At 44.0% G+C, this 22673-nt stretch overlaps 1 protein-coding gene and 17 non-coding genes across 18 annotated transcripts; 6 read left to right on the forward strand and 12 right to left on the reverse strand.

The window, feature by feature from the left end:
- Positions 1-722: 722 nt before the first annotated feature.
- On the reverse strand, positions 723-6298 carry LOC137049579 (uncharacterized). The gene is made up of 7 exons (XM_067428134.1): positions 6280-6298; positions 5666-5743; positions 5467-5571; positions 4096-5329; positions 2873-3956; positions 2688-2760; positions 723-2581 (listed from the first exon to the last, which is right to left on the reverse strand). The coding sequence occupies exons 1-7, from the start codon at positions 6296-6298 to the stop codon at positions 1524-1526; spliced, it is 3651 nt and encodes a 1216-aa protein (XP_067284235.1). The 3' UTR covers positions 723-1523.
- A 6425-nt stretch (positions 6299-12723) lies between these two features.
- trnad-guc (transfer RNA aspartic acid (anticodon GUC)) lies at positions 12724-12795 on the reverse strand. Its single transcript has one exon. It is a non-coding gene; the product is annotated as a tRNA-Asp (tRNA).
- Positions 12796-13140: 345 nt separating this feature from the next.
- trnag-ucc (transfer RNA glycine (anticodon UCC)) lies at positions 13141-13212 on the forward strand. Its single transcript has one exon. It is a non-coding gene; the product is annotated as a tRNA-Gly (tRNA).
- A 109-nt stretch (positions 13213-13321) lies between these two features.
- Positions 13322-13393, reverse strand: trnad-guc (transfer RNA aspartic acid (anticodon GUC)). The gene has a single exon. It is a non-coding gene; the product is annotated as a tRNA-Asp (tRNA).
- A 345-nt stretch (positions 13394-13738) lies between these two features.
- trnag-ucc (transfer RNA glycine (anticodon UCC)) lies at positions 13739-13810 on the forward strand. The gene has a single exon. It is a non-coding gene; the product is annotated as a tRNA-Gly (tRNA).
- Positions 13811-13919: 109 nt separating this feature from the next.
- trnad-guc (transfer RNA aspartic acid (anticodon GUC)) lies at positions 13920-13991 on the reverse strand. Its single transcript has one exon. It is a non-coding gene; the product is annotated as a tRNA-Asp (tRNA).
- A 954-nt stretch (positions 13992-14945) lies between these two features.
- trnag-ucc (transfer RNA glycine (anticodon UCC)) lies at positions 14946-15017 on the forward strand. The gene has a single exon. It is a non-coding gene; the product is annotated as a tRNA-Gly (tRNA).
- Positions 15018-15126: 109 nt separating this feature from the next.
- trnad-guc (transfer RNA aspartic acid (anticodon GUC)) lies at positions 15127-15198 on the reverse strand. The gene has a single exon. It is a non-coding gene; the product is annotated as a tRNA-Asp (tRNA).
- A 526-nt stretch (positions 15199-15724) lies between these two features.
- Positions 15725-15796, reverse strand: trnad-guc (transfer RNA aspartic acid (anticodon GUC)). The gene has a single exon. It is a non-coding gene; the product is annotated as a tRNA-Asp (tRNA).
- A 345-nt stretch (positions 15797-16141) lies between these two features.
- On the forward strand, positions 16142-16213 carry trnag-ucc (transfer RNA glycine (anticodon UCC)). The gene has a single exon. It is a non-coding gene; the product is annotated as a tRNA-Gly (tRNA).
- A 109-nt stretch (positions 16214-16322) lies between these two features.
- trnav-gac (transfer RNA valine (anticodon GAC)) lies at positions 16323-16394 on the reverse strand. The gene has a single exon. It is a non-coding gene; the product is annotated as a tRNA-Val (tRNA).
- Positions 16395-17529: 1135 nt separating this feature from the next.
- trnad-guc (transfer RNA aspartic acid (anticodon GUC)) lies at positions 17530-17601 on the reverse strand. The gene has a single exon. It is a non-coding gene; the product is annotated as a tRNA-Asp (tRNA).
- Positions 17602-19347: 1746 nt separating this feature from the next.
- trnad-guc (transfer RNA aspartic acid (anticodon GUC)) lies at positions 19348-19419 on the reverse strand. The gene has a single exon. It is a non-coding gene; the product is annotated as a tRNA-Asp (tRNA).
- Positions 19420-20555: 1136 nt separating this feature from the next.
- Positions 20556-20627, reverse strand: trnad-guc (transfer RNA aspartic acid (anticodon GUC)). Its single transcript has one exon. It is a non-coding gene; the product is annotated as a tRNA-Asp (tRNA).
- Positions 20628-20982: 355 nt separating this feature from the next.
- Positions 20983-21054, forward strand: trnag-ucc (transfer RNA glycine (anticodon UCC)). The gene has a single exon. It is a non-coding gene; the product is annotated as a tRNA-Gly (tRNA).
- Positions 21055-21762: 708 nt separating this feature from the next.
- trnad-guc (transfer RNA aspartic acid (anticodon GUC)) lies at positions 21763-21834 on the reverse strand. The gene has a single exon. It is a non-coding gene; the product is annotated as a tRNA-Asp (tRNA).
- Positions 21835-22179: 345 nt separating this feature from the next.
- trnag-ucc (transfer RNA glycine (anticodon UCC)) lies at positions 22180-22251 on the forward strand. The gene has a single exon. It is a non-coding gene; the product is annotated as a tRNA-Gly (tRNA).
- Positions 22252-22360: 109 nt separating this feature from the next.
- Positions 22361-22432, reverse strand: trnad-guc (transfer RNA aspartic acid (anticodon GUC)). The gene has a single exon. It is a non-coding gene; the product is annotated as a tRNA-Asp (tRNA).
- Positions 22433-22673: the final 241 nt, after the last annotated feature.

Genomic DNA, 22673 nt, shown 5'->3' on the forward strand with positions numbered 1-22673 from the left:
AAAATTTATACTATAGTATATATAGTATATACATTTTATACATTATTTAAAAATTGCTAAAGAATGCACAACTGATATGTAGTTTAAATTAAATTTACTAAGTGCATTACTATAATTGTTTCTATAGTGTAATATTAACAATTATAGTAACATTATTTATAGTCTAATTGTTTTTAAGATAGATACAAAAATAAGAAGCTATAACAGATGTCTTTGTGTACGATGTGTATCATTATTTGAAAATATAAAACTATTTAAAATGATTAATATACAAATATGGAGTTGTGTTATAGTAGTATATTTTTTTATTATGTGATTGTTTTTACATTTCTTTTTAATGTCCCTAAAATATCGTAAATCATATTAAACTAAGATTTACAAATATAAGTCACTTCCTAAGAGTTTTCTCTAAGGTGTCCAAAATTACATAGCCATTGGTAATTAATGTTTCACATATTTAAATATTTATATTTAAAATGAAAACACCACACAACATTCTTTTTATATATATTTAGTTTATTATATATTAATACTAGGATAATAGAGGATAAATATATATCACAGCATATTAAACAGACATTGTCAACATTTAGAACGAGTAAAATGAATTGCTAAAAGAGAACGTGAATTGAACATTTTTTTCTATAATAAAAATATAATAATAAACATGTTATAGCAAGTACTGAAAATATTGCAAATATCAGAATGTTTAAAACACAAGCAAGATCAAACAAATATTTACAAATGTATCTTTTTACACAAGATAAATAAGTTTAACATTCAAAAGAACAAAGCAAAATGTATGCATTCTACCACAACATTATGTAAATATTAATTGCACTATGTAGATAATGTGGGAAAAAAGACAATTGTATTGAATAAAAAAATAAATTAACACTGGGAATATCTTAACATAACCAAAATAAATAATCAGTCTATGAAATCAAGTTACAGTTTAAACTGAACAAAGGTCTATGGAAGAATAAAAAAGAAACCACTTAGGCTACTTTTCAGTTGAACACAGATGATCCTACTGCCCATGTGCGTGTATACAGTACAGTTATAAATATGATTGTACCAAAAGTAATAAACTAATAAAATTTAAGAACAGTATAACAACATGCTTAATAAATATTATATGCAAACATTTCTTACAGGTGAGATACAAAGTATTTACAATTTCAAAAGATTAAAAGTAGTGCTTTCAATCATCTAAATAATCTGAGTTTTGAAAATGTTTTGAAACAATTGTAAACACATTTTCATTGATAAATAAACAAAAATGGCAAATGAATCAGTAAAAGTTAAGCAGAATTTTTTACATTTTACAATCCTTCAATCCTGGACCAACATGGCATTCTAAAATAAAAGAAAGAAGAAACCCCAGAAAGACAATAAGGCAAGAACAAACCAGTGGTTTCAGCATGTAACAGACATCCATAACAAACAAGATACACAGTTATATTTTTATAATACAACAATTACAATATGTACATATTCAAAGCCAGGAAACATGAGGGCAGTCACTTTCCCTTTTCTGCTGCCCATCTCTTCCTTTCAGCCTCATAAAAAGAAGACTGACAGAACTCTCCCCAAGTCATCTCGTGAGGCATCCCTTCTGTCCGATATAGGGAAAACACTTTGGCAGGACAATAGACATATTTCCCTGCCACACCAGGGAACCCAGTATGTGTGTGTGGACTCTCTGGACCTTGTTTGAGTGGCTTGTGACAGAACCTACAGAGGCGACCAGTGGGGTGCTGCTCCAAGGCCTTTCTCTTTCCCCGCTCCTCCATTACCTGTCTTGCCTCTGCAGAACGCTGCTTTACGGCCTCTAGCTCTCGGTTAAAAAAAGGCAATTCAGCAAAGTCAGCAAATGGCATTCGAGGATTGGTGAGGCCTTCCGCTGCATACAGCTGGTATACCTTTGTCGAGCAGTAAAAGTACTTCACGGTCCCAGACTGATAGAAGAAATGAATGGAGGAGCCATCACCAAGGTAACGTGACTTTGGCTGCCCACAAGCAAGACAGTTCCGTGTCCTCTTTGTGGCAGGCTGCTGTTGCAGTTGCTTTTGCTGCTGCTTCTCCACAAGCTCTTTCACCATTTCTTCAATCTCACCCTTAGTTAGCGGGGACTCCTGGGGCTTATTACTGGGTGGGTTCACTGGGGCAGGTTGGAGGGTTAACACTGGAACACTTACAGTTTCACTGCCTTCTGTAAGGTGATGCCACAGCTGCTGGGTTTCCAGGAGTTTCTCTGGACTGGTGTTCAGGGATGAACTTGTGTTTGTCATCTTGGCCAGGTGTTTCACATAACGGGAGATATGCTGTTTTGTGGTGGGGTGTAAAAGGCTATTGGGATCCCTGGAGGCAGCCTGCACAAGGGCAGCATACTCTGCATCCACCTGGATGAGGAGGTCTTTCTGCCCGTGGTACTTTACCAGAAGGCCATCAATGCAATCCCTCATGGGCTGTGTCCACCGAACATGGTCCAGGACAAAAAGTAGACCGCCTGCCTTGATGGAACCTGTGCGAGCAGCACGTGGAGAGGGAGTAAAGGGCAGTGGTGGTGTTATCTCATCTAAAGGAGAGTGGAAAATAAATCATTTTTACGTTTATCTCTCAAATAGCCGTAGTATTCATATAAATAAGGAATAATAAAGGGATGAGGATGGGAGTTAAATTACCTTTTACATTGGTGGGCTGTCCAGGCTGGATCATTGTTTTTGAGCCAAGAGGAGCCACACCAAAGATGTCATCCTGGAGCATAGGGTAATTAATTTTGGATAAAATCAGTGATTACATAGTTACATTTTGTGTTTTAGTGAGTGAGATTGACAGTGAAATTCCTATATACAACAGTCAAGTTTACCTGAGCAAAGTGTTCCTCCCTGACCTCCTCGGGTGGGTCATCAGGTGGGAAACTCTCACTGAGTGCAGACAGCTCTGAGGACTGACGCTCTCCCTCCCCTGCAACATGTACCTTTTGGGACTTGTGCTTGTCCCAGTCCAGGGGTACAGGACGACAACCAGGCTCCAGATACTGCAGTCCAAACCTTTCTCTGGTGTCTGTCTGTGAGACAAGTAAAGCAGGGTACTTGGCTTGACCCGTCACCACGTCTGAAAGCTTGTTTAGTTCCATGATCAGCACTGGATCAAAAACTGCAGGCAGCTTCACTTCAGGCTGCTTCAGGTCCACAAGGCGCTGGAAATTCCAACGAGCCACTCCAATCATGCCCTGCGCCTGGAAAAGTTCTGTGGATACCTGAGTGCCGGTGACCCATCTTGCCTGATGGAAATGGAACCCCTCCTGCTGAGAGGTGCCTCTCACAGGGATCCAAACCGGTACAGCTGCTGCCTCTCCCTTCACATGGTTCAGCTGGACCGTTCCACCATGCCTATAGAGGATCCCCTCCGCAACCTCTGGGTCACTCAGGCAGCCTCTGAGGATGTGGACTCTCTGAATCCTCCACACCTTCAACATTGATGGTTTGAACAGTGGCACACCATCAGGATCACATTCTAAAAAAAATCTTTGCAGAACGCTCTCCACTCTCTCCAGCAGCTCTGTGGGGTGTGGGACCCTGGTGCGGCAGTGCTCCCTGATGTGCTGCTTTGTTGGATTTGCAGGCACTATCCCACAGAAGACATACGCCTGCTTCAGTCTCTGTAGGTCCGTCTGGTCCACAACACTGAAAGCTGCTGACAGAAACTTACAGAAAGCACTGTGCAGTGGATGGTGCTCTGACACACACTCTCTGGAGAATCGCCGCATGCAGTGGAACAAGTCCAGCTTGATGTTGATGTCGCTGTTGTATTCTGCGCGGGAGGAACAGGTGTTGATTATATGCCCAGAGGTTGCCACAGTCACTATAGCCTCAGTGGTCGACCAAGAATCCCAAAGGAGGTGCTCCTGTGGCTCAGGGTTTGGGATCCTGAAGGCAGCACAGCAATCTCTGTTTTAAACACAAAGAGAAGTATATTTAAAATATTAAACATTAAAATACATATGATACATGTATTTGTTATACTATATTGTGTTTATGTTACACATATAATATAGGTGGGAAGTAAAATGTGATGGCTGGTTCTTACCTGTCAACCCACTGGTAGTTGGCTTTTGGCAGTCCAGCAAAAATGTAGCGACGAGACAGCCCCTCATACATTGGCTGCAGGGATTTGTCACTTTCAGACTGCAGCATCACCCAGGACAAGATCATCCAGTTTTCATTCATGACGGCATAGGATGACATAGTACCTGATGCAAGCACAACCTTCCGGGCCAGCTTGCGGGTATGGTCAGCCCTTAATACTTGTCCAAACGTGCCTTGGAGGAGCAGATTGAGTGTGCTCTCTTGCCTATGGTACTCCTGAATGAGGCAGTCAACCAAGTAGTGGGGTGAGACTGTTACTCCGCACCAGCCGACCACATCACTATACCCACCAAATGGAGCAGGAGTGTTTGTTGCTCTTAGTGCTCCTGTGATGGTCTGCTGACCATAAAGTCCACTGTCTCCATCCAGCACATTTTTAACAGTGGACAGGTAAGCCAGGTGTGCACGCTCATACCTGAGGTGGAGAGCCTCATTCAACTGATTAGCCATATCGTTGGGAGACTTTGCTGTGCGCCGCAACTCATCCATCACAGTCTTACATATGGCCTTCTTGTGGGTTAGAAAAGCTGGCAAAATGTTGCAGAAACGACTTGGCAGCATGTCCATCCATTGGGGTTTGTCTGCAAACCAGTACTTTTTACAAACTTTACAGCTGAGCCGAGAGGCAAGTATGTAGTATTGGCTGTTCGTACCAATAATGACACGGGGTCGTCCAACACCTGACGAGACAACGTGGGGATTCGGACAGCCGTACAGGCATGGCAGAGTGTAGTTGTTGCGGACTCTTTCCATAATGCTGTGCTCTGGTTTCCAAATGAAGAATGGATGAAGTTGAAAGTATTTTGGTGATGGGAGCTCATAGATAGCATCAATAAGCTCAGGCTGAGGTGGGTAACGCCACAAGGAGATCATGTTCATTGGATGTCTCACCGGTCTAGATCCTGGCCACAGTCCCAAGTCTTCCATTTCAGTTTTCATCCAGATTCTCTGCTGGTGAGAGCAGTGCCATCGGCTCACATCCTGGTCATAGCTTGGCAATGGTGGAACAGCATGCTTCTCCTCCAACTTAGTAGGGTACCCAGCAGAGGCTGCAGGCAGTGCTGTGGGAGGAGTAGAGGCACCAGGGAGTCCAGAGAAAGCCTCGCCAACAGCTGAAGGGGAACGTGAGGGAGGAGTAGAGGCTGTAGACTGTGCAGAGGTAACTGGGAGGAGGGCTACAGGACGACAAGGATGACATTAGTCATAGATGAGCATTACATTTGTTAAATATGTAAAATCTGTTTTAAATTTGATAAAATTATGTTACAAGTAAAAGTTTTACAAGTAAAATTATGTTACATTAAGTCCTTACATTGACAGAACACGGTTTCTTGCCCTGGTCTCAAAGGTACTGTGGTCTTGATTGTAGATAACCCCAGTTTAAGCAACTCTGAAGGTACTGGCAAAGGAACCCTCACTGGAGTGAAGGGAATTGGGGAAAAAACATAACTCTGATCAGAAACAGGCATATCCTTACAGTAGTCGACATGTGTACACGTCCATGTACCAACCTGGCCGTGGAGAGGCAGTTGCACTATATTCTTTAGTCCGGTCTGGTTTTGTTGGTGTTGCTGGTGGTTTACGCCTCCCTAACACAGAAAAATGTAATTTAATTCTAATACCCTGTAGTTCTGTCCCTTAGTAAATGTGTTAATAAGTAGTAATGCAAATACATGCAAACCCATAGAACACTTGACTTCAGTACTATTTTTAGGGGAGAGCGGGGCACAACCTAACGCTTTTTGACTGTCTCAGTTTGTGTAAATCCACTTGGGGTTCAGAGTATTAACTGAGATGAAAAATGAATTTAATTAAGACATTTACTTTTGCTATAGTTTAATAAATGTTCAGTGAAATCTTCCAAAGATTTTTTTTTAATTTTGGTGCTTTTCTCTAAATAATGTTGATATGGCAACTAGTAAATACACTAAGTTTCGTCATCCTGGCATGTGTGGAAAGTGTTAAAACGTATGTGTTACAACTAACCCAGCGTTAGGTTGTGCCCTGCGCTCTACTAATATTAGGGGTGTGGTATGTTAGTGGGTCTACATTGCATGAGTAGTCTACAACTTCATGTATCAAATGGGATGCGCCATTCTAGTCCAAATTAAAAATATATTTGTACTTTTGCTGTACTTCTGCATTTTGGACATGTGTTTCTTTTACTCTGTAGAACATGTACATACCAAACCTTTAAGTATAGCATGCAAAACAAGAACTCTGTACTTACCCTCAACGATGAGATACAAATGCCTTCAATGTTAGTAGAACAATTGAACACAAGAATTAGAACAGGCCTGAACGTGGCCTAACCAACAAACAGCAAAAAATAAATGTAGAATAGATAATCCTGATTCATGTCAGAATTATCCTTAGTATGCAGCAGGAATAAGACCTTTGACCACTGGGACTCCAACAATGTCTGAACCTAAAAGCACAGTGAAGATAATTTAACTTTCAAGCATTAATAACATAAACAGACAAAATTACATATGTACACCTTTACTGTTAGTTTTTTAAGGCTTGTTTTGTCAAAACACTATACACACCTCACACAATCCACACACACAAGTAGCAGAACACCTCAGTTCTTTTGCAAAATGAAACAATAATTTAACGAAACCCAATTTTGACACTGTATGGTTCATACATTCTGATTCTGTTTGATTCATTTACACACTGCTGTTCTCAATCTTAAGCACTTGTAAAATTTACTTTTCTAATGATATAATCTGGGTTTGATTTTTTTCAGAGATATTGTTTGAGTAAAGTATATGAATATATTGACCAAACAGTACACACAAGACCAGTACTGTCTATTGATGAAACAATTTATCTCTACCCCTCTCATACCCCTCTCATACCCCTCTCATACCCCTCTCATACCCCTGTCATACCCCTCTCTACCCCTTTCATACCCCTCTCATACCCCTCTCATACCCCTCTCTACCCTTTCATACCCCTCTCATACCCCTCTCTACCCCTCTCATACCCCTCTCTACCCTTTCATACCCCTCTCATACCCCTCTCTACCCCTTTCATACCCCTCTCATACCCCTCTCTACCCCTTTCATACCCCTCTCTACCCCTCTCATACCCCTCTCTACCCCTCTCATACCCCTCTCTACCCCTTTCATACCCCTCTCTACCCCTCTCATACCCCTCTCATACCCCTCTCTACCCCTTTCATACCCCTCTCTACCCCTCTCATACCCCTCTCTACCCCTTTCATACCCCTCTCTACCCCTCTCTACCCCTCTCATACCCCTCTCTACCCCTTTCATACCCCTCTCATACCCCTCTCATACCCCTCTCTACCCCTTTCATACCCCTCTCTACCCCTCTCATACCCCTTTCATACCCCTCTCTACCCCTCTCATACCCCTCTCTACCCCTTTCATACCCCTCTCTACCCCTCTCATACCCCTCTCTACCCCTCTCATACCCCTCTCTACCCCTCTCATACCCCTCTCTACCCCTTTCATACCCCTCTCTACCCCTCTCATACCCCTCTCTACCCCTCTCTACCCCTCTCATACCCCTCTCTACCCCTTTCATACCCCTCTCTACCCCTTTCATACCCCTCTCATACCCCTCTCTACCACTCTCATACCCCTCTCTACCCCTCTCATATTGTAAACTGGAATGCACAGCACAGAAACAATGTAACATCCCAAACATTTACCATCTTGAATAATGCTGGATAAAAATGCAATTATGTTTCATGGGAAAAAATCCAGTTTGATAGAGGGCTGAAGTGTGTGTGTGTGTGTGTGTGTGTGTGTGTGTGTGTGTGTGTGTGTGTGTGTGTGTGTGTGTGTGTGTGTGTGTGTGTGTGTGTGTGTGTGTGTGTGTGTAAGCATATATGTGGTTCTCACTCAGTTGACCTGGAAGTTTCGATGAATATGTGGGTAGCATCATCCTTCCGGATTCTTCACCTTCCTCCATGTCTATTAAAAAAGAACAAATCAAAGATTATTCAGTGAAAAGTGACTGAGCATTAAGCTATTTTACACCAATACCCTGAGTTTACATTCAAACGGGTGTACATTTAAAAAAAAAATACATTTAGAAAAAAATTGATAAAGCAACCATTATAAATACCATGTGTGTGTGTGCGCGCTTGTTTGTGTGATTTATGGGGACACAAATTTGTATAATGACATGGGTATTACATTGGTATAAAAACATAAAAGTGGTTTATGAGGACATTTCATATGTGCGCGTAAATCAAATAGCTTTAAAAACATACTAAACAATGTTTTATTAAAAATGTAAAAATGCAGAATGTGTTTGTGTGTGTGAGTGATTTTCTTACTCAATTGGCCTTGGATTTTGGATGGGGATATAGAAAGCATCATTCTCTCCAATTCTTCATCATCCTCCATTTCTGTGAAACAAAGCAAAAAAGCAAAAAAGCAAATCATATGTCATCCCACATTTACATATTTCAGTTTTGACCTAATATATACTCAACTGTACTGTAACAAACCTGGAGGATGAGAGGCAGATGCTGCAAGTTCCACTGAAACACTCTGAAGCTTGGTCTTTTTCTGAGTGAGGTACTGCTGCAGCCGATACATTTTGCTGCCTGGAACACACCGTTTCTGGAGGATGAATGCAGCATATCCATCTGCTCTGCTCTCCCAAACCTCCCTCCAAGTCCTTTCTGCATTAACCCCAAAGCCAACCACGTTATCATCTTCATTCCTCACAGGTGGTGCCACTGATCTTCCAGCTAAATACTTTTTGAGGTCCTCGATTTCCTGGAAGCTTCTACTGAACTCAAGGAATGAAAGTAGGCTCTCCTTCTTGGGACCCTCCGGTTTAAACTGTCCGGCTCTCTCCTCCTCCTCAACCGTCTTAGTCAGGAATAGTGTATAGCCTACATCATTCTCTAGCAGCCACCGGAATGACTTGCCTTTGTACTTTCCAAACTGAAGCACAAACTCTCCCATCACCTCCTGTCTGTCTGACACATCTCCTCCTCTCATGAAGACAACAGAGCGGGCATTCTCCTTGACCTTGTCTTCCCTTTGAGGGGCTGATTTGTCCTGGAGATTGGGGTTGTCTTTGATCCTCTTGGCTTCATCTGAGGGATCTTGTCTCAGATATCCAGTTGGTCCTTTCCTGAAGCACACTTTGATCTTGCCTGGGAAGATCACTTTCGACTTCATCTTGCTGTGCTGTACACAAAGAGCTGATTAGTGTTTATTCGTCTGTTGCATTAACACACTGTATTAATTAATACACTTCTATTCTGAATACATTATTAAGAATTATTTCTTAATAAATAAAGCAACATTTAAATGTACCAGTTTATTCTAAAAACAAATTCATAAATGAAAATAAATCTATTTATTTTGTAAAATTCTTTGTGTTTAGTTATTTCTTAATAAAATGTTATTCATTTATTATACCATTAAATTGCACACACATATTTTTGTAATTAAAATGCAATATATGTGTGAGTTATATTTATTACATTCAAATTTTTAAAAATACAATACCCGTCAAAAGTTAGAAAATAGTAAGATTATTTAAAAATACATTTTTACAGTAGTCTCTTCTGTTCACCAAGGATAAAATAGAACATATAATACAAAAATACAAAACATTTACAATTTAAAATAACTTTTTCTATTTTAATATATTTTAAAAGGCAATTTATTACTGTGATGCAAAGCTGAATCTATCATCGTCACATGATCCTTCACAAATCCTTCTGATATGTATTATTATCAGTGTTGAAAACAGTTGTGTAAAAAATAAATCTGATTATTTAATCAATAGAATTTTTAAAAGAACAGCTTTTATTGAAATATAAAGCTTTTGAAACATTATAAATGCTGTCACTTGATCAGCATCCTTGCTGAATAAACGTATTAATGTATTTAAGTTCTTACAAAAGCTTTATTTCAGATAAATACTGTTCTTTTGAACTTTCTATTCATAAAAGAATCATAAAAAAATGTTTTACACAACTGCTTTCAACAGAGAATGATTAGTGAAGGATCATGTGACACTGACTGGAGTAATCATGATAAATTCAGCTTTGATCGCAGGAATAAATACAAAATGTATATATATTAAAATATAAAAGTCATTTTATATTTCAAAAATGTTTTTCTTTTCTTTTCTTTTTTGTGGTATTTTCATAACATAAATGATGTGTAGAAGAGACTTCTTTAAACACATAAAACATTTTACATTCTCAAACTTTTGGCTGGTAAAATAACAGTGTAACTTATATGTTAACCGTGCAGTATGATGTGACGTTAGCACTACTACGTTAGATCATAACGTTACCGCACTGTAAATTAAAATACTTTTATATACATAAAATCAATGAAAAAACAATCCCATTTGCAAACAAAGATACTCTAATACAATAACAGGTGTATTTTCGTCGAGGAGTTTAGTTTACTATTTTCTAACGGGACAAACCATTCAACACAATTAACATAGGCTAACGTTACATATAACGTTAAACATAATACGATAATATACATGCAAATTAATGGCAGAAATATATAAGTAATAAAGTACATGTAGTCACCTGAGGTAAAATCTGTCTGAATGTAGCTTAGGCAGTATTTGGTGCACAAAACAAGTTTGCTGACGGTAAATAAATATCTCTCCGATCGTAAAACGGGTCTCCCCTCCTCCACTGCGAATGATTGACAGATGACAAGATGACACTGGCTTCTTTTAAATTCCGCGCCACGGAAACAGCGAAAAAGCGCCATGAAATCTACCTGCGGTCAAACATATATTGCATCGGTAGTGTTAAGCACTACCATAGAGAATGAATGGGAAAAGTTAAGGGAAGTTAAGCTTAACCATTTTCGGCTCCCGCGCAGTTGACCCGGGTTTGATTCCCGGCCAACGCAATTCTTTTGCTCAAAAATGTCTCCCGGGGCCCCTGGACAACTCTTTGTGTCACTTGTAGCTGAAGCAATAACCTTTGAATGGGTCTTTGGGCAGCAGTAAAGAATTAGACCTCCCCGTCGGGGTATCGAACCCCGGTCTTCCGCGTGACAGGCGGAGATACTGTCCACTATACTAACGAGGAGTTGCGGAAGGCTAGCGTCGCACCCGATCAGCGCAACTGCTGCTCGCCGCAAACAGGCTTCCCATTTGCAGGTACGGCCTCATGAGTCATATCGCTTCACAGAAGCAAAGAGAAGCCAACAGAACATGTAAAATATAATTAAATATAAAGTGTCTGTATAAATTGAGGAATGTCACTGAATTAGAGAGCTTGTTTTTCAATGAAGAGATTGGTAGGTCAGGTCCATAGGTTAATGCATTTTTTTCAGTTGCGAGTCCAAACAGACAGAGTTTCAGTTCCTCTGCACACAGTCACTGAAAATGTCGAACCCCGGTCTAAAGCGTGACAGGCGGAGATACTGTCCACTATACTAACGAAGAATTGCGGAAGGCTGGCGTCGCACCCGATCAGCGCAACTGCTGCTCGCCGCAAACAGGCTTCCCATTTGCAGGTACGGCCTCATGAGTCATATCGCTTCACAGAAGCAAAGAGAAGCCAACAGAACATGTAAAATATAAATAAATATAAAGTGTCTGTATAAATTGAGGAATGTCACTGAATAAGAGAGCTTGTTTTTCAATGAAGAGATTGGTAGGTAGAGTCCATAGGTTAATGCATTTTTTTCAGTTGCGAGTCCAAACAGACAGAGTTTCAGTTCCTCTGCACACAGTCACTGATAATGTGTTGGGAGCATTGACCGCGTAAGGTGGCGTTGAGCAAACAAGCAAAATGCCTGCGTTGGTGGTATAGTGGTGAGCATAGCTGCCTTCCAAGAAGTTGACCCGGGTTCGATTCCCGACCAACGCAATTCTTTTGCTCAAAACTGTCGCCCGGGGCCCCTGGCCAGCTCTTTGTGTCACTTGTAAATGGAGCAATAACTTTTGAATGGGTCTTTGGGCAGCAGTAAAGGACTAGACCTCCCCGTCAGGGAATCGAACCCCGGTCTTCCGCGTGACAGGCAGAGATACTGTCCACTATACTAACGAGGAGTTGCAGAAGGCTGGCCTCGCACCCGATCAGCGCAACTGCTGCTCGCCGCAAACAGGCTTCCCATTTGCAGGTACGGCCTCATGAGTCATATCGCTTCAAAGAAGCCAACAGAACATCTATTATATAAATAAATATGAAGTGTCTGTATAAATTGTGGAATGTCACTGAATTAGAGAGCTTGTTTTTCAATGAAGAGATTGGTAGGTAGAGTCCATAGGTTAATGCATTTTTTTCAGTTGCGAGTCCAAACAGACAGAGTTTCAGTTCCTCTGCACACAGTCACTGATAATGTGTTGGGAGCATTGGCCGCGTAAGGTGGCGTTCAGCAAACAAGCAAAATGCCTGCGTTGGTTGTATAGTGGTGAGCATAGCTGCCTTCCAAGAAGTTGACCCGGGTTCGATTCCGACCAACGCAATTCTTTTGCTCAAAACTGTCGCCCGGGGCCCCTGGCCAGCTCTTTGTGTCACTTGTAAATGGAGCAATAACTTTTGAATGGGTCTTTGGGCAGCAGTAAAGGACTAGACCTCCCCGTCGGGGAATCGAACCCCGGTCTTCCGCGTGACAGGCGGAGATACTGTCCACTATACTAACGAGGAGTTGCAGAAGGCTGGCGTCGCACCCGATCAGCGCAACTGCTGCTCGCCGCAAGCATCCTTCCCATTTGCAGGTACGGCCTCATGAGTCATATCGCTTCAAAGAAGCCAACAGAACATCTATTATATAAATAAATATGAAGTGTCTGTATAAATTGTGGAATGTCACTGAATTAGAGAGCTTGTTTTTCAATGAAGAGATTGGTAGGTAGAGTCCATAGGTTAATGCATTTTTTTCAGTTGCGAGTCCAAACAGACAGAGTTTCAGTTCCTCTGCACACAGTCGCTGAAAATGTGTTGGGAGCATTGACCGCCTAAGGTGGCGTTCAGCAAACAAGCAAAATGCCTGCGTTGGTGGTATAGTGGTAAGCATAGCTGCCTTCCAAGCAGTTGACCCGGGTTCGATTCCCGGCCAACGCAATTCTTTTGCTCAAAAATGTCTCCCGGGGCCCTGGCCAACTCTTTGTGTCACTTGTAGCTGGAGCAATAACTTTTGAATGGGTCTTTGGGCAGCAGTAAAGGACTAGACCTCCCCGTCGGGGAATCGAACCCCGGTCTTCCGCGTGACAGGCGGAGATACTGTCCACTATACTAACGAGGAGTTGCAGAAGGCTGGCGTCGCACCCGATCAGCGCAACTGCTGCTCGCCGCAAACATCCTTCCCATTTGCAGGTACGGCCTCATGAGTCATATCGCTTCAAAGAAGCCAACAGAACATCTATTATATAAATAAATATGAAGTGTCTGTATAAATTGTGGAATGTCACTGAATTAGAGAGCTTGTTTTTCAATGAAGAGATTGGTAGGTAGAGTCCATAGGTTAATGCATTTTTTTCAGTTGCGAGTCCAAACAGACAGAGTTTCAGTTCCTCTGCACACAGTCGCTGAAAATGTGTTGGGAGCATTGACCGCCTAAGGTGGCGTTCAGCAAACAAGAAAAATGCCTGCGTTGGTGGTATAGTGGTGAGCATAGCTGCCTTCCAAGCAGTTGACCCGGGTTCGATTCCCGGCCAACGCAATTCTTTTGCTCAAAAATGTCTCCCGGGGCCCTGGCCAACTCTTTGTGTAACTTGTAGCTGGAGCAATAACTTTTGAATGGGTCTTTGGGCAGCAGTAAAGAATTAGACCTCCCCGTCGGGGAATCGAACCCCGGTCTTCCGCGTGACAGGCGGAGATACTGTCCACTATACTAACGAGGAGTTACGGAAGGCTGGCGTCGCACCCGATCAGCGCAACTGCTGCTCGCCGCAAACAGGCTTCCCATTTGCAGGTACGGCCTCATGAGTCATATCGCTTCACAGAAGCAAAGAGAAGCCAACAGAACATGTAATATATAATTAAATATAAAGTGTCTGTATAAATTGTGGAATGTCACTGAATTAGAGAGCTTGTTTTTCAATGAAGAGATTGGTAGGTAGAGTCCATAGGTTAATGCATTTTTTTCAGTTGCGAGTCCAAACAGACAGAGTTTCAGTTCCTCTGCACACAGTCACTGATAATGTGTTGGGAGCATTGACCGCGTAAGGTGGCGTTGAGCAAACAAGCAAAATGCCTGCGTTGGTGGTATAGTGGTGAGCATAGCTGCCTTCCAAGAAGTTGACCCGGGTTCGATTCCCGACCAACGCAATTCTTTTGCTCAAAACTGTCGCCCGGGGCCCCTGGCCAGCTCTTTGTGTCACTTGTAAATGGAGCAATAACTTTTGAATGGGTCTTTGGGCAGCAGTAAAGGACTAGACCTCCCCGTCGGGGAATCGAACCCCGGTCTTCCGCGTGACAGGCAGAGATACTGTCCACTATACTAACGAGGAGTTGCAGAAGGCTGGCCTCGCACCCGATCAGCGCAACTGCTGCTCGCCGCAAACAGGCTTCCCATTTGCAGGTACGGCCTCATGAGTCATATCGCTTCAAAGAAGCCAACAGAACATCTATTATATAAATAAATATGAAGTGTCTGTATAAATTGTGGAATGTCACTGAATTAGAGAGCTTGTTTTTCAATGAAGAGATTGGTAGGTAGAGTCCATAGGTTAATGCATTTTTTTCAGTTGCGAGTCCAAACAGACAGAGTTTCAGTTCCTCTGCACACAGTCGCTGAAAATGTGTTGGGAGCATTGACCGCCTAAGGTGGCGTTCAGCAAACAAGCAAAATGCCTGCGTTGGTGGTATAGTGGTAAGCATAGCTGCCTTCCAAGCAGTTGACCCGGGTTCGATTCCCGGCCAACGCAATTCTTTTGCTCAAAAATGTCTCCCGGGGCCCTGGCCAACTCTTTGTGTCACTTGTAGCTGGAGCAATAACTTTTGAATGGGTCTTTGGGCAGCAGTAAAGTACTAGACCTCCCCGTCGGGGAATCGAACCCCGGTCTTCCGCGTGACAGGCGGAGATACTGTCCACTATACTAACGAGGAGTTGCAGAAGGCTGGCGTCGCACCCGATCAGCGCAACTGCTGCTCGCCGCAAACATCCTTCCCATTTGCAGGTACGGCCTCATGAGTCATATCGCTTCAAAGAAGCCAACAGAACATCTATTATATAAATAAATATGAAGTGTCTGTATAAATTGTGGAATGTCACTGAATTAGAGAGCTTGTTTTTCAATGAAGAGATTGGTAGGTAGAGTCCATAGGTTAATGCATTTTTTTCAGTTGCGAGTCCAAACAGACAGAGTTTCAGTTCCTCTGCACACAGTCGCTGAAAATGTTTTGGGAGCATTGACCGCCTAAGGTGGCGTTCAGCAAACAAGCAAAATGCCTGCGATGGTGGTATAGTGGTGAGCATAGCTGCCTTCCAAGCAGTTGACCCGGGTTCGATTCCGACCAACGCAATTCTTTTGCTCAAAACTGTCGCCCGGGGCCCCTGGCCAGCTCTTTGTGTCACTTGTAAATGGAGCAATAACTTTTGAATGGGTCTTTGGGCAGCAGTAAAGGACTAGACCTCCCCGTCGGGGAATCGAACCCCGGTCTTCCGCGTGACAGGCGGAGATACTGTCCACTATACTAACGAGGAGTTGCAGAAGGCTGGCGTCGCACCCGATCAGCGCAACTGCTGCTCGCCGCAAACATCCTTCCCATTTGCAGGTACGGCCTCATGAGTCATATCGCTTCAAAGAAGCCAACAGAACATCTATTATATAAATAAATATGAAGTGTCTGTATAAATTGTGGAATGTCACTGAATTAGAGAGCTTGTTTTTCAATGAAGAGATTGGTAGGTAGAGTCCATAGGTTAATGCATTTATTTCAGTTGCGAGTCCAAACAGACAGAGTTTCAGTTCCTCTGCACACAGTCGCTGAAAATGTGTTGGGAGCATTGACCGCCTAAGGTGGCGTTCAGCAAACAAGCAAAATGCCTGCGTTGGTGGTATAGTGGTGAGCATAGCTGCCTTCCAAGCAGTTGACCCGGGTTCGATTCCCGGCCAACGCAATTCTTTTGCTCAAAACTGTCTCCCGGGGCCCTGGCCAACTCTTTGTGTCACTTGTAGCTGGAGCAATAACTTTTGAATGGGTCTTTGGGCAGCAGTAAAGAATTAGACCTCCCCGTCGGGGAATCGAACCCCGGTCTTCCGCGTGTCAGGCGGAGATACTGTCCACTATACTAACGAGGAGTTACGGAAGGCTGGCGTCGCACCCGATCAGCGCAACTGCTGCTCGCCGCAAACAGGCTTCCCATTTGCAGGTACGGCCTCATGAGTCATATCGCTTCACAGAAGCAAAGAGAAGCCAACAGAACATGTAATATATAATTAAATATAAAGTGTCTGTATAAATTGAGGAATGTCACTGAATTAGAGAGCTTGTTTTTCAATGAAGAGATTGGTAGGTAGAGTCCATAGGTTAATGCATTTTTTTCAGTTGCGAGTCCAAACAGACAGAGTTTCAGTTCCTCTGCACACAGTCACTGATAATGTGTTGGGAGCATTGACCGCGTAAGGTGGCGTTGAGCAAACAACAAAATGCCTGCGTTGGTGGTACAGTGGTGAGCATAGCTGCCTTCCAAGAAGTTGACCCGGGTTCGATTCCCGACCAACGCAATTCTTTTGCTCAAAACTGTCGCCCGGGGCCCCTGGCCAGCTCTTTGTGTCACTTGTAAATGGAGCAATAACTTTTGAATGGGTCTTTGGGCAGCAGTAAAGGACTAGACCTCCCCGTCGGGGAATCGAACCCCGGTCTTCCGCGTGACAGGCAGAGATACTGTCCACTATACTAACGAGGAGTTGCAGAAGGCTGGCCTCGCACCCGATCAGCGCAACTGCTGCTCGCCGCAAACAGGCTTCCCATTTGCAGGTACGGCCTCATGAGTCATATCGCTTCAAAGAAGCCAACAGAACATCTATTATATAAATAAATATGAAGTGTCTGTATAAATTGTGGAATGTCACTGAATTAGAGAGCTTGTTTTTCAATGAAGAGATTGGTAGGTAGAGTCCATAGGTTAATGCATTTTTTTCAGTTGCGAGTCCAAACAGACAGAGTTTCAGTTCCTCTGCACACAGTCACTGATAATGTGTTGGGAGCATTGACCGCGTAAGGTGGCGTTCAGCAAACAAGCAAAATGTCTTCGTTGGTGGTATAGTGGTGAGCATAGCTGCCTTCCAAGCAGTTGACCCGGGTTCGATTCCCGGCCAACGCAATTCTTTTGCTCAAAACTGTCGCCCGGGGCCCCTGGCCAGCTCTTTGTGTCACTTGTAAATGGAGCAATAACTTTTGAATGGGTCTTTGGGCAGCAGTAAAGGACTAGACCTCCCCGTCGGGGAATCGAACCCCGGTCTTCCGCGTGACAGGCGGAGATACTGTCCACTATACTAACGAGGAGTTGCAGAAGGCTGGCGTCGCACCCGATCAGCGCAACTGCTGCTCGCTGCAAACATCCTTCCCATTTGCAGGTACGGCCTCATGAGTCATATCGCTTCAAAGAAGCCAACAGAACATCTATTATATAAATAAATATGAAGTGTCTGTATAAATTGTGGAATGTCACTGAATTTGAGAGCTTGTTTTTCAATGAAGAGATTGGTAGGTAGAGTCCATAGGTTAATGCATTTTTTTCAGTTGCGAGTCCAAACAGACAGAGTTTCAGTTCCTCTGCACACAGTCGCTGAAAATGTGTTGGGAGCATTGACCGCCTAAGGTGGCGTTCAGCAAACAAGCAAAATGCCTGCGTTGGTGGTATAGTGGTGAGCATAGCTGCCTTCCAAGCAGTTGACCCGGGTTTGATTCCCGGCCAACGCAATTCTTTTGCTCAAAAATGTCTCCCGGGGCCCTGGCCAACTCTTTGTGTCACTTGTAGCTGGAGCAATAACTTTTGAATGGGTCTTTGGGCAGCAGTAAAGAATTAGACCTCCCCGTCGGGGAATCGAACCCCGGTCTTCCGCGTGACAGGCGGAGATACTGTCCTCTATACTGACGAGGAGTTGCGGTAGGCTGGCGTCGCACCCGATCAGCGCAACTGCTGCTCGCCGCAAACAGGCTTCCCATTTGCAGGTACGGCCTCATGAGTCATATCGCTTCACAGAAGCAAAGAGAAGCCAACAGAACATGTAAAATATAATTAAATATAAAGTGTCTGTATAAATTGAGGAATGTCACTGAATTAGAGAGCTTGTTTTTCAATGAAGAGATTGGTAGGTCAGGTCCATAAATGCATAAATCCAAAAATGCATTTTTTTCAGTTGCTGGTCCAAACAGACAGAGTTTCAGTTCCTCTGCACACAGTCACTGATAATGTGTTGGGAGCATTGACCGCGTAAGGTGGCGTTCAGCAAACAAGCAAAATGTCTTCGTTGGTGGTATAGTGGTGAGCATAGCTGCCTTCCAAGCAGTTGACCCGGGTTCGATTCCCGGCCAACGCAATTTTTTTGCTCAAAACTGTCGCCCGGGGCCCCTGGCCAGCTCTTTGTGTCACTTGTAAATGGAGCAATAACTTTTGAATGGGTCTTTGGGCAGCAGTAAAGGACTAGACCTCCCCGTCGGGGAATCGAACCCCGGTCTAACGCGTGACAGGCGGAGATACTGTCCACTATACTAACGAGGAGTTGCAGAAGGCTGGCGTCGCACCCGATCAGCGCAACTGCTGCTCGCCGCAAACATCCTTCCTATTTGCAGGTACGGCCTCATGAGTCATATCGCTTCAAAGAAGCCAACAGAACATCTATTATATAAATAAATATGAAGTGTCTGTATAAATTGTGGAATGTCACTGAATTAGAGAGCTTGTTTTTCAATGAAGAGATTGGTAGGTAGAGTCCATAGGTTAATGCATTTTTTTCAGTTGCGAGTCCAAACAGACAGAGTTTCAGTTCCTCTGCACACAGTCGCTGAAAATGTTTTGGGAGCATTGACCGCCTAAGGTGGCGTTCAGCAAACAAGCAAAATGCCTGTGATGGTGGTATAGTGGTGAGCATAGCTGCCTTCCAAGCAGTTGACCCGGGTTCGATTCCTGGCCAACGCAATTCTTTTGCTCAAAACTGTCGCCCGGGGCCCCTGTCCAGCTCTTTGTGTCACTTGTAAATGGAGCAATAACTTTTGAATGGGTCTTTGGGCAGCAGTAAAGAATTAGACCTCCCCGTCGGGGAATCGAACCCCGGTCTTCCGCGTGACAGGCGGAGATACTGTCCACTATACTAACGAGGAGTTGCGGAAGGCTGGCGTCGCACCCGATCAGCGCAACTGCTGCTCGCCGCAAACAGGCTTCCCATTTGCAGGTACGGCCTCATGAGTCATATCGCTTCACAGAAGCAAAGAGAAGCCAACAGAACATGTAATATATAATTAAATATAAAGTGTCTGTATAAATTGAGGAATGTCACTGAATTAGAGAGCTTGTTTTTCAATGAAGAGATTTGTAGGTCAGGTCCATAGGTTAATGCATTTTTTTCAGTTGCTGGTCCAAACAGACAGAGTTTCAGTTCCTCTGCACACAGTCACTGATAATGTGTTGGGAGCATTGACCGCGTAAGGTGGCGTTCAGCAAACAAGCAAAATGTCTTCGTTGGTTGTATAGTGGTGAGCATAGCTGCCTTCCAAGCAGTTGACCCGGGTTCGATTCCCGGCCAACGCAATTTTTTTGCTCAAAACTGTCGCCCGGGGCCCCTGGCCAGCTCTTTGTGTCACTTGTAAATGGAGCAATAACTTTTGAATGGGTCTTTGGGCAGCAGTAAAGGACTAGACCTCCCCGTCGGGGAATCGAACCCCGGTCTAACGCGTGACAGGCGGAGATACTGTCCACTATACTAACGAGGAGTTGCAGAAGGCTGGCGTCGCACCCGATCAGCGGAACTGCTGCTCGCCGCAAACATCCTTCCTATTTGCAGGTACGGCCTCATGAGTCATATCGCTTCAAAGAAGCCAACAGAACATCTATTATATAAATAAATATGAAGTGTCTGTATAAATTGTGGAATGTCACTGAATTAGAGAGCTTATTTTTCAATGAAGAGATTGGTAGGTAGAGTCCATAGGTTAATGCATTTTTTTCAGTTGCGAGTCCAAACAGACAGAGTTTCAGTTCCTCTGCACACAGTCGCTGAAAATGTTTTGGGAGCATTGACCGCCTAAGGTGGCGTTCAGCAAACAAGCAAAATGCCTGCGATGGTGGTATAGTGGTGAGCATAGCTGCCTTCCAAGCAGTTGACCCGGGTTCGATTCCTGGCCAACGCAATTCTTTTGCTCAAAACTGTCGCCCGGGGCCCCTGGCCAGCTCTTTGTGTCACTTGTAAATGGAGCAATAACTTTTGAATGGGTCTTTGGGCAGCAGTAAAGAATTAGACCTCCCCGTCGGGGAATCGAACCCCGGTCTTCCGCGTGACAGGCGGAGATACTGTCCACTATACTAACGAGGAGTTGCGGAAGGCTGGCGTCGCACCCGATCAGCGCAACTGCTGCTCGCCGCAAACAGGCTTCCCATTTGCAGGTACGGCCTCATGAGTCATATCGCTTCACAGAAGCAAAGAGAAGCCAACAGAACATGTAATATATAATTAAATATAAAGTGTCTGTATAAATTGAGGAATGTCACTGAATTAGAGAGCTTGTTTTTCAATGAAGAGATTTGTAGGTCAGGTCCATAGGTTAATGCATTTTTTTCAGTTGCTGGTCCAAACAGACAGAGTTTCAGTTCCTCTGCACACAGTCACTGATAATGTGTTGGGAGCATTGACCGCGTAAGGTGGCGTTCAGCAAACAAGCAAAATGCCTGCGTTGGTGGTATAGTGGTGAGCATAGCTGCCTTCCAAGCAGTTGACCCGGGTTCGATTCCCGGCCAACGCAATTCTTTTGCTCAAAACTGTCGCCCGGGGCCCCTGGCCAGCTCTTTGTGTCACTTGTAAATGGAGCAATAACCTTTGAATGGGTCTTTGGGCAGCAGTAAAGGACTAGACCTCCCCGTCAGGGAATCGAACCCCGGTCTTCCGCGTGACAGGCGGAGATACTGTCCACTATACTAACGAGGAGTTGCGGAAGGAGGCGTCGCACCCGATCAGCGCAACTGCTGCTCGTCGCAAACAGGCTTCCCATTTGCAGGTACGGCCTCATGAGTCATATCGCTTCAAAGAAGCCAACAGAACATCTATTATATAAATAAATATGAAGTGTCTGTATAAATTGTGGAATGTCACTGAATTAGAGAGCTTGTTTTTCAATGAAGAGATTGGTAGGTAGAGTCCATAGGTTAATGCATTTTTTTCAGTTGCGAGTCCAAACAGACAGAGTTTCAGTTCCTCTGCACACAGTCGCTGAAAATGTGTTGGGAGCATTGACCGCCTAAGGTGGCGTTCAGCAAACAAGCAAAATGCCTGCGTTGGTGGTATAGTGGTGAGCATAGCTGCCTTCCAAGCAGTTGACCCGGGTTCGATTCCCGACCAACGCAATTCTTTTGCTCAAAACTGTCGCCCGGGGCCCCTGGCAAGCTCTTTGTGTCACTTGTAAATGGAGCAATAACTTTTGAATGGGTCTTTGGGCAGCAGTAAAGGACTAGACCTCCCCGTCGGGGAATCGAACCCCGGTCTTCCGCGTGACAGGCGGAGATACTGTCCACTATACTAACGAGGAGTTGCAGAAGCCTGGCGTCGCACCCGATCAGCGCAACTGCTGCTCGCCGCAAACATCCTTCCCATTTGCAGGTACGGCCTCATGAGTCATATCGCTTCAAAGAAGCCAACAGAACATCTATTATATAAATAAATATAAAGTGTCTGTATAAATTGAGGAATGTCACTGAATTAGGGAGCTTGTTTTTCAATGAAGAGATTGGTAGGTCAGGTCCATAGGTTAATGCATTTTTTTCAGTTGCTGGTCCAAACAGACAGAGTTTCAGTTCCTCTGCACACAGTCACTGATAATGTGTTGGGAGCATTGACCGCGTAAGGTGGCGTTCAGCAAACAAGCAAAATGCCTGCGTTGGTGGTATAGTGGTGAGCATAGCTGCCTTCCAAGCAGTTGACCCGGGTTCGATTCCCGGCCAACGCAATTCTTTTGCTCAAAAATGTCTCCCGGGACCCTGGCCAGCTCTTTGTGTCACTTGTAGCTGGAGCAATAACTTTTGAATGGGTCTTTGGGCAGCAGTAAAGAATTAGACCTCCCCGTCGGGGAATCGAACCCCGGTCTTCCGCGTGACAGGCGGAGATACTGTCCACTATACTAACGAGGAGTTGCGGAAGGAGACGTCGCACCCGATCAGCGCAACTGCTGCTCGTCGCAAACAGGCTTCCCATTTGCAGGTACGGCCTCATGAGTCATATCGCTTCAAAGAAGCCAACAGAACATCTATTATATAAATAAATATGAAGTGTCTGTATAAATTGTGGAATGTCACTGAATTAGAGAGCTTGTTTTTCAATGAAGAGATTGGTAGGTAGAGTCCATAGGTTAATGCATTTTTTTCAGTTGCG

This window comes from Pseudorasbora parva, chromosome 2 (genome assembly GCF_024679245.1).
Source record: "Pseudorasbora parva isolate DD20220531a chromosome 2, ASM2467924v1, whole genome shotgun sequence".
Classification (NCBI taxonomy): domain Eukaryota; kingdom Metazoa; phylum Chordata; class Actinopteri; order Cypriniformes; family Gobionidae; genus Pseudorasbora; species Pseudorasbora parva.